Consider the following 14,501-nt stretch of genomic DNA (forward strand, 5'->3'; position numbering starts at 1 on the left):
TCTTTGCTAGTTTTAATTTATATTTTACTCAAGAGTAGTGACTTAGTTCCTCTATGCTACGTAGGTAGTGACATAATTCCTCTGTTATGTAGGTAGTGACGTAGTTCCTCTATGCTACGTAGGTAGTGACGTAGTTCCTCTATGCTACGTAGGTAGTGACATAATTCCTCTGTTATGTAGGTAGTGACGTAGTTCCTCTATGCTACGTAGGTAGTGACATAATTCCTCTATGCTACGTAGGTAGTGACTTAGTTCCTCTATGCTACGTAGGTAGTGACGTAGTTCCTCTATGCTACGTAGGTAGTGACATAATTCCTCTATGCTACGTAGGTAGTGACATAATTCCTCTGTTATGTAGGTAGTGACATAATTCCTCTATGCTACGTAGGTAGTGACATAATTCCTCTATGCTACGTAGGTAGTGACATAGTTCGCCTATGCTACATTACATTTGATGTCGGAAGTTTACATACACCTTAGCCAAATACATTTAACTCACGTTTTCACAATTCCTGACATTTAATCCTAGTAAAAATTCCCTGTTTTAGGTCAGTTAGGATCACCACTTTATTTTAAGAATGTGAAATGTCAGAATAATAGTAGAGAGAATGATTTATTTCAGCTTTTATTTCTTTCATCACATTCCTAGGGGGTCAGAAGTTTACATACAGTCAATTAGTATTTGGTAGCATTGCCTTTTAAATTGTTTAACTTGGGTCAAATGTTTTGGGTATCCTTCCACAAGCTTCCCATAATAAGTTGGGTGAATTTTGGCCCATTCCTCTTGACAGAGCTGGTTTAACTGAGTCAGGTTTGTATGTCTTCTTGCACGCACACGGTTTTTCAGTTCTGCCCACAAATCTTCTGTAGAATTGAGGTCAGGGCTTTGTGATGGCCACTCCAATACATTGACTTTGTTGTCCTTAAGACATTTTGACACAACTTTGGAAGCATGCTTGGGGTCATTGTCCATTTGGAAGACCCTTTTGCGACCAAGCTTTAACTTCCTGACTGATGTCTTGAGATATTGCTTCAATATATCCACATAACTTTCCAACCTCATGATGCCATCTATTTTGTGAAGTCCACCAGTCCCTCCTGCAGCAAAGCACCCCCACAACATGATGCTGCCACCCCCGTGCTTCACGGTTGGGATGGTGTTCTTCGGCTTGCAATCCTCCCCCTTTTTCCTCCAAACATAACGATGGTCATTATGGCCAAACAGTTCTATTTTTGTTTCATCAGACCAGAGGACATTCTCCAAAAAGTACGATCTTTGTCCCCATGTGCAGTTGCAAACCGTAGTCTGGCTTTTTAATGGCGGTTTTGGAGCAGTGGCTTCTTCCTTACTGAGCGGCCTTTCAGGTTATGTCGATATAGGACTCGTTTTACTGTGGATATATACTTTCGGACCTGTTTCCTCCAGCATCTTCACAAGGTCCTTTGCTGTTGTTCTGGGATTGATTTGCACTTTTCGCACCAAAGTACTTTCATCTCTAGGAGACAGAACCCGTCTCCTTCCTGAGCGGTACGACAGCTGTGTGGTCCCCTAGTGTGTATACTTGCGTAATATTGTTTGTACAGATGAGCATGGTACCTTCAGGCGTTGGACCAGACTTGTGGAGGTTGACAATTTATATTCTGAGATCTTGGCTGATGTCTTTTGATTTTCCCATGATGTCAAGCAGAGGCACTGAGTTTGAAGGTAGGACTTGAAATACATCCACAGGTACACCTCCAATTGACTAAAATTATGTCAATTAGCCTATCAGTAGCTCCTAAAGCCATGACATCATCTTCTGGAATATTCCAAGCTGTTTAAAGGCACAGTCAACTTAGTGTATGTAAACTTCTGACCCACTGGAATTGTGATACAGTGAATTATAAGTGAAATAATCTGTCTGTCAAAGTAGATGTCCTAACCAACTTGCCAAAACTATAGTTTGTTAACAAGAAATTTTAATGACTCCAACCTAAGTGTATGTAAACTTCCGACTTCAACTGTAGATAGTGACGTGGATCCTCTATGCTTTGTCGGTAGTGACATAGGTCTGCTATGACTAAAGAGTCCATCATTGAAACCAAACCCTGGTCACGGCATTACCTAGGCTCGGGTTTTCATCTACTAGCCAAGTAGGGCTCTGGTCACAATAAAAATAACAATATATGCCATTTAGCAGACTTTTTTTATTTACCCAAAGCGACTCAGTCATGTGTGCATACATTTTACATATGGGTGGTCCCAGGAATGGAACTCATTACATGTCATTGTCCATTTGGAAGACCCATTTGTGACCAAGCTTTAACTTCCTGACTGATATCTTGAGATATTGCTTCAATATATCCACATAACTTTCCTACCTCATGATGCCATCTATTTTGTGAAGTCCACCAGTCCCTCCTGCAGCAAAGCACCCCCAAAACATGATGCTGCCATTCCCAGGAATGGAACTCATTACATGTCTCTACCAACGAACAAAAGACCTGCTACGGAATAGGAATATTCTAGACATATCCCATGGAATAGGGAAGCATTTGGGAGGCACAGTACCTGCCGATGTGAGATTACGACGGCTGGATACCCAAGACTATCTATGGACCGGACTATTTGTGTGTTTTTATTACGATTACTATTAAAAAAAGTATCTTGGTGGTTTTATGAAACGTTATACGAGTGATTCGTGACTACACACATGGACTCGTAGTGAGGAACACCGTTTTATTAATTATGTTGACCTACTGATTTACAAATAATACATAAAACTACTTCATAGTTTATGAATGAATTATTTTATTGTGTTATGTTACCACTTACCGGACAGAGACACAGTATTTAAACATGTGAATGTGAAACTAATTATGTTGACCTACTGATCTACAAATAATACATAAAACTACTTCATAGTTTATGAATGAATTATTTTATTGTGTTATGTTACCACTTACCGGACAGAGACACAGTATTTAAACATGTGAATGTGAAACTAATTAGTTTAAACTTCAGTAATGAAATAGACATCGTATAGGGTTCATTCATCTGTTGCATTGTTATCATATTATTGTTGTCGTCCAATAAAAAACACATTCTGACAGGATTCAACACAAAGTCAAACATTTTAACATTAAACATTTTTTTTTTTACAACAATAAAAACAAAGGGTTGTTGCTATAAACAAAACAACTGAGTGGCCAAACTAGTGGACTAACTAGTGGACTAACTAGTGGACTAACTAGTGGACTAACATTCTGTGGTTAGTGGACTAACTAGTGGACTAACTAGTGGACTAACTAGTGGACTAACATTCTGTGGTTAGTGGACTAACTAGTGGACTAACTAGTGGACTAACATTCTGCGGTTAGTGGACAAACTAGTGGACAAACCAGTGGACTAAAATTCTGCTGTTAGTGGACAAACCAGTGGACTAACTAGTGGACTAACTAGTAGACAAACATTCTGCTGTTAGTGGACAAACCAGTGGACACACCGCAGATCATAAAATACTATCAACACCTTGAAACCTCATCTGATCCTCTTTTACATCATGTAAATATTGATGACTAAAACGACAACATTACCAACCTCCAACTTAAGACTGTTGTGAATAAAGTGTTTCGAGCAGGATGTAAAGACAGCAGAGGGGGGGGACCACACACAACAGGACAGTGATGTGGTGTGTGTGTGTTTGAGAGAGTGTGTGTTTGAGAGTGTGTGTGTGTGTGTGTGTGTGTGTGTGTGTGTGTGTGTGTGTGTGTGTGTGTGTGTGTGTGTGTGTGTGTGTGTGTGTGTGTGTGGGCATGTTTCAGCCACGGTAACATACATTTTGTCAGTGTAGATGTTCGGGGGGTCGGAACATAATGATTACAACTAGTACACTGCAAATTGACCACAAGTAAGACCCAAAATGAGATTGTAATGGAAAATAAAAATCATGTCATACCTCGCCTACATTGAGCCATGATCACGTCTCTTTTTTTCTTCTTTCTGGGAATACTTGGTGAACAAATTTCCTAAATTAAACAAATTTTTAGCAGAATTCCTGGTGATATTAATCTTTTTGGACCAAAAATAACCCCCGCCTCAAATAAAAAAACCAAACATTTTTTGGTGGGAACAATTAATTTTATTTTGGGGCATAAACCGCCTTTCGTTGACTCCTGCTGTAAAGGTTAGAGGTCAGAGGTTACTGGGATGAACCTGATGCCCCCTGACCTCCCTGCCCCTGTGAACCCTGACCTTGTTGACCCTGCCCCTGGCCGGCATAGTTCCCATACTGGCCGTAGTACTGGTTCCACTGAGACTGGTTCTGGTAGTACTGCTGCCACTGCTGGGCATACTGCGAGAGAGAGAGGCAATACAGTGATTAAATACCCTATCTCTCAGTGATTAAATGTCCTACCTCTCAGTGATTAAATACCCTATCTCTCAGTGATTAAATACCCTCTCTCAGTGATTAAATACCCTATCTCTCAGTGATTAAATACCCTCTCTCAGTGATTAAATACCCTATCTCTCAGTGATTAAATACCCTATCTCTCAGTGATTAAATACCCTATCTCTCAGTGATTAAATGCCCTCTCTCAGTGATTAAATGCCCTATCTCTCGGTGATTAAATACCCTATCTCTCAGTGATTAAATACCCTATCTCTCAGTGATTAAATACCCTATCTCTCAGTGATTAAATACCCTATCTCTCGGTGATTAAATACCCTATCTCTCGGTGATTAAATACCCTATCTCTCAGTGATTAAATACCCTATCTCTCAGTGATTAAATACCCTATCTCTCGGTGATTAAATACCCTATCTCTCGGAGATTAAATACCCTCTCTCAGTGATTAAATACCCTATCTCTCAGTGATTAAATACCCTATCGCTCGGTGATTAAATGCCCTATCTCTCGGTGATTAAATACCCTATCTCTCGGTGATTAAATACCCTATCTCTCGGAGATGAAATACCCTCTCTCAGTGATTAAATACCCTATCTCTCGGTGATTAAATACCCTATCTCTCAGTGATTAAATACCCTATCTCTCAGTGATTAAATACCCTATCTCTCAGTGATTAAATACCCTATCTCTCGGTGATTAAATACCCTATCTCTCGGAGATTAAATACCCTCTCTCAGTGATTAAATACCCTATCTCGCAGTGATTAAATACCCTATCGCTCGGTGATTAAATGCCCTATCTCTCGGTGATTAAATACCCTATCTCTCGGTGATTAAATACCCTATCTCTCGGAGATGAAATACCCTCTCTCAGTGATTAAATACCCTATCTCTCGGTGATTAAATACCCTATCTCTCAGTGATTAAATACCCTATCTCTCAGTGATTAAATACCCTATCCAGCTGAAGTTTCTAAAATTATTAAATACCCTAACCAATAACTTCAGGCTGATACTGGAGGTTAGCTGTAGCAGGGTTACCAGAGTTCACCTGAATCCTGGCATACTACCGTTGTTGCTACTATGGTAACTACCTGCTGGTACTGCCGGTTGCTATGGCAACTACCACCGGATACGGCTGGTTGCTATGGTAACTACCGCGGGTGCCGCTGGTTGTTATGGTAACTAAATGCTGGTTGCTATGGTAACTACCTGCTGGTACTGCTGGTTGTAGTTCTGCTGTTGGCTGTAGGTCTGTCCTGCAGCAGCTGGCGTAGACTCGCTGTAACTCTGAGTTTGGCTGTATCCTGGGTACTGACTGTAGCTGCCGTAGTTGTAACCCTGTTGGTAGTTGCCTTGATTATAGCTGCTGGGGTTGTAACTCTGGAGGAGAGAGAAAAAAAGCATGTCGGATAACGAAAACAGACTCCATTACTACTTTTAAACTATTCAACGTTAACCAAAAATATACTGGCCCACCCATGGGGTACATTAGGGTAATACAGTAGGGTCCTGGGGTAGTTTATTAATACAGTAGGGTCCTGGGGTAGTTTATTAATACAGTAGGGTCCTGGGGTAGTTTACTAATACAGTAGGGTCCTGGGGTAGTTTATTAATACAGTAGGGTCCTGGGGTAGTTTATTAATACAGTAGGGTCCTGGGGTAGTTTACTAATACAGTAGGGTCCTGGGGTAGTTTATTAATACAGTAGAGTCCTGGGGTAGTTTACTAATACAGTAGGGTCCTGGGGTAGTTTATTAATACAGTAGGGTCCTGGGGTAGTCTATTAATACAGTAGGGTGCTGGGGTAGTTTACTAATACAGTAGGGTCCTGGGGTAGTTTATTAATACAGTAGGGTCCTGGGGTAGTTTATTAATACAGTAGGGCCCTGGGGTAGTTTACTAATACAGTAGGGTCCTGGGGTAGTTTACCAATACAGTAGGGTCCTGGGGTAGTTTACTAATACAGTAGGGTCCTGGGGTAGTTTATTAATACAGTAGGGTCCTGGGGTAGTTTATTAATACAGTAGGGTCCTGGGGTAGTTTACTAATACAGTAGGGTCCTGGGGTAGTTTATTAATACAGTAGAGTCCTGGGGTAGTTTACTAATACAGTAGGGTCCTGGGGTAGTTTATTAATACAGTAGGGTCCTGGGGTAGTCTATTAATACAGTAGGGTGCTGGGGTAGTTTACTAATACAGTAGGGTCCTGGGGTAGTTTATTAATACAGTAGGGTCCTGGGGTAGTTTATTAATACAGTAGGGCCCTGGGGTAGTTTACTAATACAGTAGGGTCCTGGGGTAGTTTACCAATACAGTAGGGTCCTGGGGTAGTTTACCAATACAGAAGGGTCCTGGGGTAGTTCACTAATACAGTAGGGTCCTGGGGTAGTTTATTAATACAGTAGGGTCCTGGGGTAGTTTATTAATACAGTAGGGCCCTGGGGTAGTTTATTAATACAGTAGGGTCCTGGGGTAGTTTATTAATACAGTAGGGTCCTGGGGTAGTTTATTAATACAGTAGGGTCCTGGGGTAGTTTACTAATACAGTAGGGTCCTGGGGTAGTTTATTAATGCAGTAGGGTCCTGGGGTAGTTTATTAATACAGTAGGGTCCTGGGGTAGTTTATTAATACAGTAGGGTCCTGGGGTTGTTTACCAATACAGTAGGGTCCTGGGGTAGTTTATTAATACAGTAGGGTCCTGGGGTAGTTTATTAATACAGTAGGGTCCTGGGGTAGTTTATTAATACAGTAGGGTCCTGGGGTAGTTTATTAATACAGTAGGGTCCTGGGGTAGTTTATTAATACAGTAGGGTCCTGGGGTAGTTTACCAATACAGTAGGGTCCTGGGGTAGTTTACCAATACAGTAGGGTCCTGGGGTAGTTTATTAATACAGTAGGGTCCTGGGGTAGTTTACTAATACAGTAGGGTCCTGGGGTAGTTTATTAATACAGTAGGGTCCAGGGGTAGTTTATTAATACAGTAGGGTCCTGGGGTAGTTTATTAATACAGTAGAGTCCTGGGGTAGTTTACTAATACAGTAGGGTCCTGGGGTAGTTTACCAATACAGTAGGGTCCTGGGGTAGTTTACTAATACAGTAGGGTCCTGGGGTAGTTTATTAATACAGTAGGGTCCTGGGGTAGTTTATTAATACAGTAGGGTCCTGGGGTAGTTTATTAATACAGTAGGGTCCTGGGGTAGTTTATTAATACAGTAGGGTCCTGGGGTAGTTTATTAATACAGTAGGGTCCTGGGGTAGTTTATTAATACAGTAGGGTCCTGGGGTAGTTTACTAATACAGTAGGGTCCTGGGGTAGTTTATTAATACAGTAGGGTCCTGGGGTAGTTTATTAATACAGTAGGGTCCTGGGGTAGTTTATTAATACAGTAGGGTCCTGGGGTAGTTTATTAATACAGTAGGGTCCTGGGGTAGTCTATTAATACAGTAGGGTGCTGGGGTAGTTTACTAATACAGTAGGGTCCTGGGGTAGTTTATTAATACAGTAGGGTCCTGGGGTAGTTTATTAATACAGTAGGGCCCTGGGGTAGTTTACTAATACAGTAGGGTCCTGGGGTAGTTTACCAATACAGTAGGGTCCTGGGGTAGTTTACCAATACAGTAGGGTCCTGGGGTAGTTCACTAATACAGTAGGGTCCTGGGGTAGTTTATTAATACAGTAGGGTCCTGGGGTAGTTTATTAATACAGTAGGGCCCTGGGGTAGTTTATTAATACAGTAGGGTCCTGGGGTAGTTTATTAATACAGTAGGGTCCTGGGGTAGTTTATTAATACAGTAGGGTCCTGGGGTAGTTTACTAATACAGTAGGGTCCTGGGGTAGTTTATTAATACAGTAGGGTCCTGGGGTAGTTTATTAATACAGTAGGGTCCTGGGGTAGTTTATTAATACAGTAGGGTCCTGGGGTAGTTTATTAATACAGTAGGGTCCTGGGGTAGTTTATTAATACAGTAGGGTCCTGGGGTAGTTTATTAATACAGTAGGGTCCTGGGGTAGTTTATTAATACAGTAGGGTCCTGGGGTAGTTTATTAATACAGTAGGGTCCTGGGGTAGTTTATTAATACAGTAGGGTCCTGGGGTAGTTTACCAATACAGTAGGGTCCTGGGGTAGTTTACCAATACAGTAGGGTCCTGGGGTAGTTTATTAATACAGTAGGGTCCTGGGGTAGTTTACTAATACAGTAGGGTCCTGGGTTTATTAATACAGTAGGGTCCTGGGGTAGTTTATTAATACAGTAGGGTCCAGGGGTAGTTTATTAATACAGTAGGGTCCTGGGGTAGTTTATTAATACAGTAGAGTCCTGGGGTAGTTTACTAATACAGTAGGGTCCTGGGGTAGTTTTAATACAGTAGGGTCCTGGGGTAGTTTACTAATACAGTAGGGTCCTGGGGTAGTTTATTAATACAGTAGGGTCCTGGGGTAGTTTATTAATACAGTAGGGTCCTGGGGTAGTTTATTAATACAGTAGGGTCCTGGGGTAGTTTATTAATACAGTAGGGTCCTGGGGTAGTTTATTAATACAGTAGGGTCCTGGGGTAGTTTATTAATACAGTAGGGTCCTGGGGTAGTTTACTAATACAGTAGGGTCCTGGGGTAGTTTATTAATACAGTAGGGTCCTGGGGTAGGGTCCTGGGGTAGTTTATTAATACAGTAGGGTCCTGGGGTAGTTTATTAATACAGTAGGGTCCTGGGGTAGTTTATTAATACAGTAGGGTCCTGGGGTAGTTTATTAATACAGTAGGGTCCTGGGGTAGTTTATTAATACAGTAGGGTCCTGGGGTAGTTTATTAATACAGTAGGGTCCTGGGGTAGTTTACTAATACAGTAGGGCCCTGGGGTAGTTTACCAATACAGTAGGGTCCTGGGGTAGTTTATTAATACAGTAGGGTCCTGGGGTAGTTTATTAATACAGTAGGGTGCTGGGGTAGTTTACTAATACAGTAGGGTCCTGGGGTAGTTTATTAATACAGTAGGGTCCTGGGGTAGTTTATTAATACAGTAGGGTCCTGGGGTAGTTTACTAATACAGTAGGGTCCTGGGGTAGTTTATTAATACAGTAGGGTCCTGGGGTAGTTTATTAATACAGTAGGGTGCTGGGGTAGTTTATTAATACAGTAGGGTGCTGGGGTAGTTTACTAATACAGTAGGGCCCTGGGGTAGTTTATTAATACAGTAGGGTCCTGGGGTAGTTTACTAATACAGTAGGGTCCTGGGGTAGTTTATTAATACAGTAGGGTCCTGGGGTAGTTTATTAATACAGTAGGGCCCTGGGGTAGTTTATTAATACAGTAGGGTCCTGGGGTAGTTTATTAATACAGTAGGGTCCTGGGGTAGTTTATTAATACAGTAGGGTGCTGGGGTAGTTTACTAATACAGTAGGGTCCTGGGGTAGTTTATTAATACAGTAGGGTCCTGGGGTAGTTTACTAATACAGTAGGGCCCTGGGGTAGTTTATTAATACAGTAGGGTCCTGGGGTAGTTTATTAATACAGTAGGGTCCTGGGGTAGTTTATTAATACAGTAGGGTCCTGGGGTAGTTTACTAATACAGTAGAGTCCTGGGGTAGTTTATTAATACAGTAGGGCCCTGGGGTAGTTTATTAATACAGTAGGGTCCTGGGGTAGTTTATTAATACAGTAGGGTCCTGGGGTAGTTTATTAATACAGTAGGGTCCTGGGGTAGTTTACTAATACAGTAGGGTCCTGGGGTAGTTTATTAATACAGTAGGGCCCTGGGGTAGTTTACTAATACAGTAGGGTCCTGGGGTAGTTTACTAATACAGTAGGGTCCTGGGGTAGTTTATTAATACAGTAGGGTCCTGGGGTAGTTTATTAATACAGTAGGGTCCTGGGGTAGTTTATTAATACAGTAGGGTCCTGGGGTAGTTTATTAATACAGTAGGGTCCTGGGGTAGTTTACTAATACAGTAGGGTCCTGGGGTAGTTTATTAATACAGTAGGGTCCTGGGGTAGTTTATTAATACAGTAGGGTCCTGGGGTAGTTTACTAATACAGTAGGGTCCTGGGGTAGTTTACTAATACAGTCATTCACGTGTTTCTAAAGGAGTTAAATCTCAAAATGGGACATTGCCCCTTTAAGAGAAGTACTTTTCAAAATATATACACATCTGTAGTCTACAGTAGTCTAGCTAAGACGAATGCTAGGTGTATTTTTGTAGCTTTCTTTTAGCAGACTATCAACAGCTCAGCGAATAGATTGATGGGCGCTTCTTTTTCCCTCTGGACTGCACCGCTGTGTGGCGGCATCAACTCCCATACTGCTCGAGAAGTTGCGACTCGCCATGAGCTGTAGTTGAATGAATGGCCAATCATATTGCTCAATTACAAATAGCATGACTTTTCTGACACGTAGTCTTCAATGGTTTTCATATCGGTAGACTGAGCAGGTAAATGTTGAACTGGATTTGCCAAAATGCGCTGGTGAAGCCACTGAGCCGGCCCAGCGGTGTCACGTCCTGACCTTAGTTTCATTTTTTATGTCTCTGTTTTAGTTTGGTCAGGGCGTGAGTTGGGGTGTTTTTGTATTCTAGGTTTTGTATTTCTGTGTTTGGCCTGGTATGGTTCCCAATCAGGGACAGCTGTCAATCGTTGTCTCTGATTGAGAACCATACTTAGGCAGCCTGTTTTTCCACTATGATTTGTGGGTAGTTGTTTTCTGTTTTAGTGTGTTGTTTCATTTGACAGGCAGGACTGTTTCGTTTCTTTCATTCACTTTGTTGTTTTGTTTCGTGTGTTCAGTTCGAATAAATTGACATGGACACTTACCACACTGCATATTGGTCCGATCCTTCCTTCTCCCTCATCAGAAGAGGAGGACCATCGTTACAAGCGGGCTATAATTTATGTCGTACCCTGATTCATAGCACATTGTTAGTGTCAGGAGTTTTTCCTCACTATTTCACCTGACCAGGAAAACCTCTAGTTGATGGGCTATGACACAGAGTTTTTCCTGCTCAGGTAAAACTCATATCCTCTCCATTAATGTGCAGACAGACAGACAGCAGGTGTATCCATGGTTACCTGGTTGTATCCCACTTTGCTGTAGGGCGCCGGGCGGTTGTAGCCTCCTGACTGTTGATTACGGTTGTACCCTCCCCTCGGAGCCGACCCCCCCTCACGGTAGTTACCGTTCCCACCCCAGCGGTTGCCAGTGTAGCCGCCACGGTTGTTGCCTGAAACAGAGGGAGGCATACAGGGACATCTCTTAGAGCAGGGCCTAGCCCAGACACGGTGAAGGGCAGTGGATTGGTGTAAGCAACAACCACCCTAAATCAGTCCCTCCCTCTTAAACAACCCCTGAGGGAGAGTGTACGAATGCACACTTCAGGAGAGAAGTGTGAGTGACTGACCTAGGGAGGAGTCTGTTCCCTCCTTACCCCTTCTGTATCCGCCCGCGTCTCTGCTCTGGTATCCTTCGCCGCCGCGAGGACCGCCACGGTCGTCATAGCGCTGGTAGCCTCCGCCGTTGCCACGGAACCCTCCCGGACGGTTGTCATGGCGTTTGTCGGGGGGTGGGCCGGCCTTGCGTCCCTCCTCGTTGTATTCCTTCACCAGATTGAAAGCCTCTTCCCGCTGCAGCTCCACAAAAATCACCTCTTCCAGGAAGTCGCTGGGCTCAGGGAGCAGGAAGTTGGCTGGAAGCCAGGATGGAGAGATGACCCCCGAGAGAGACAGATGGAGGAGACGGACCGGTCCAGGATGACAGGATAGAGAGAGAGAAAGAGAGAGAGGAGAGGTTGTAGCGAAGGCCAGATCAGCCAACACCACCGGGAGACAAAATGAAAAGATAAATTATTATCACATAATGATGAGGGGAATCATAGAAAAGAGAAAGAACTGGGAGGAGATGGAAGGAGGGAGGCTGAGGGTAGACTGTGAAGGCTGAGGGTAGACTGTGAAGGCTGAGGGTAGACTGTGAAGGCTGAGGGTAGGCTGAGGGTAGACTGTGAAGGCTGAGGGTAGACTGTGAAGGCTGAGGGTAGGCTGAGGGTAGACTGTGAAGGCTGCGGGTAGACTGTGAAGGCTGAGGGTAGGCTGAGGGTAGACTGTGAAGACTGAGGGTAGACTGTGAAGGCTGAGGGTAGACTGTGAAGGCTGAGGGTAGACTGTGAAGGCTGAGGGTAGACTGTGAAGGCTGAGGGTAGGCTGAGGGTAGACTGTGAAGGCTGAGGGTAGGCTGAGGGTAGACTGTGAAGGCTGAGGGTAGGCTGAGGGTAGACTGTGAAGGCTGAGGGTAGGCTGCGGGTAGACTGTGAAGGCTGCGGGTAGACTGTGAAGGCTGAGGGTAGACTGTGAAGGCTGAGGGTACGCTGTGAAGGCTGAGGGTAGACTGTGAAGGCTGAGGGTAGACTGTGAAGGCTGAGGGTAGACTGTGAAGGCTGAGGGTAGGCTGAGGGTAGACTGTGAAGGCTGAGGGTAGACTGTGAAGGCTGAGGGTAGGCTGAGGGTAGACTGTGAAGGCTGCGGGTAGACTGTGAAGGCTGAGGGTAGGCTGAGGGTAGACTGTGAAGACTGAGGGTAGACTGTGAAGGCTGAGGGTAGACTGTGAAGGCTGAGGGTAGACTGTGAAGGCTGAGGGTAGACTGTGAAGGCTGAGGGTAGGCTGAGGGTAGACTGTGAAGGCTGAGGGTAGGCTGAGGGTAGACTGTGAAGGCTGAGGGTAGGCTGAGGGTAGACTGTGAAGGCTGAGGGTAGGCTGCGGGTAGACTGTGAAGGCTGCGGGTAGACTGTGAAGGCTGAGGGTAGACTGTGAAGGCTGAGGGTACGCTGTGAAGGCTGAGGGTAGACTGTGAAGGCTGAGGGTAGACTGAGGGTAGACTGTGAAGGCTGAGGGTAGGCTGAGGGTAGACTGTGAAGGCTGAGGGTAGGCTGAGGGTAGACTGTGAAGGCTGAGGGTAGGCTGCGGGTAGACTGTGAAGGCTGAGGGTAGACTGTGAAGGCTGAGGGTAGACTGTGAAGGCTGAGGGTATGATGTGAAGGCTGAGGGTAGACTGTAAGCTGAGGGTAGGTGGGGGAAGACTGATTGTATGCTGTGAAGGCTGAGGGTGGGCTGAGGGTAGACTGTGAAGGCTGAGGGTAGGAGGGGTTCTGTAGACTAAGGGTAGGAGGGTTCTGTAGACTAAGGGTAGGAGGGTTCTGCAGACTGAGGGTAGGAGGGTTCTGCAGACTGAGGGTAGGAGGGGTTCTGTAGACTAAGGGTAGGAGGGTTCTGCAGACTGAGGGTAGGAGCGTTCTGTAGACTAAGGGTAGGAGGGTTCTGCAGACTGAGGGTAGGAGGGGTTCTATAGACTAAGGGTAGGAGGGTTCTGCAGACTGAGGGTAGGAGCGTTCTGTAGACTAAGGGTAGGAGGGTTCTGCAGACTGAGGGTAGGAGGGGTTCTATAGACTAAGGGTAGGAGGGTTCTGCAGACTGAGGGTAGGAGGGTTCTGCAGACTGAGGGTAGGAGGGGTTCTGCAGACTGAGGGTAGGAGGGTTCTGTAGACTGAGGGTAGGAGGGGTTCTGTAGACTGAGGGTAGGAGGGGTTCTGCAGACTGAGGGTAGGAGGGGTTCTGCAGACTGAGTGTAGGAGGGGTTCTATAGACTGAGTGTAGGAGGGTTCTATGGGCTGGCTGTTTGGCTACTGCAGTCAGAACAAATTCAACCTCCAGAGAACCTGCAGGAAACATTTGTTCAAGCAAACACAGAGGAGCGGGGGAGGGGAGGAGGAAGCGCCACTGCAAACCAAGTGCTGCCGTAACACTGCTCTTAAAACAGCTTTCAAAAAGTACTGACACATAACTGACACATAACTGCTGACCTGAACATGAGTCAGCTCACCAACAGCCAATAAGCTTGTCAACAGCCCTTGCAGACTGAGTGGCCACTACTTTTTGACAGTAAGTTAGTTCAATTTAGAGCACATCCTCAGTTTGCAGTGCGACAGGTCAGCAGGTTGGCAGGGGAAACATAGAGGGGAAACATAGAGGGGAAACATAGAGGGGAAACATAGAGGGGAAACATAGAGGGGAAACATAGAGGGGAAACATAGAGGGGAAACATAGAGGGGAAACATAGAGGGGAAACATAGAG

At 44.5% G+C, this 14,501-nt stretch overlaps 1 protein-coding gene across 2 annotated transcripts in view; it reads right to left on the reverse strand.

Moving 5' to 3' along the window:
- Nucleotides 1-2,902: 2,902 nt before the first annotated feature.
- Nucleotides 2,903-14,501, reverse strand: part of hnrnpul1 (heterogeneous nuclear ribonucleoprotein U-like 1) — a 45,780-nt gene continuing 34,181 nt past the window's right edge. Inside the window, exons 12-15 of one of the 2 annotated variants that reach the window (XM_064975361.1) lie at nucleotides 11,808-12,065; nucleotides 11,452-11,603; nucleotides 5,602-5,772; nucleotides 2,903-4,334 (exon numbers count right to left, since the gene is read on the reverse strand). In XM_064975361.1, coding sequence (XP_064831433.1) covers nucleotides 4,182-4,334; nucleotides 5,602-5,772; nucleotides 11,452-11,603; nucleotides 11,808-12,065 — 734 coding nt within the window. In that variant the 3' untranslated portion in view covers nucleotides 2,903-4,181. Of the gene's footprint in view, nucleotides 4,335-5,601; nucleotides 5,773-11,451; nucleotides 11,604-11,780; nucleotides 12,066-14,501 lie in introns of both variants that reach the window. The other variant, XM_064975360.1, reaches the window with a different exon arrangement.

Source organism: Oncorhynchus masou, chromosome 9 (genome assembly GCF_036934945.1).
Source record: "Oncorhynchus masou masou isolate Uvic2021 chromosome 9, UVic_Omas_1.1, whole genome shotgun sequence".
In the NCBI taxonomy this organism is placed as follows: Eukaryota; Metazoa; Chordata; class Actinopteri; order Salmoniformes; family Salmonidae; genus Oncorhynchus; species Oncorhynchus masou.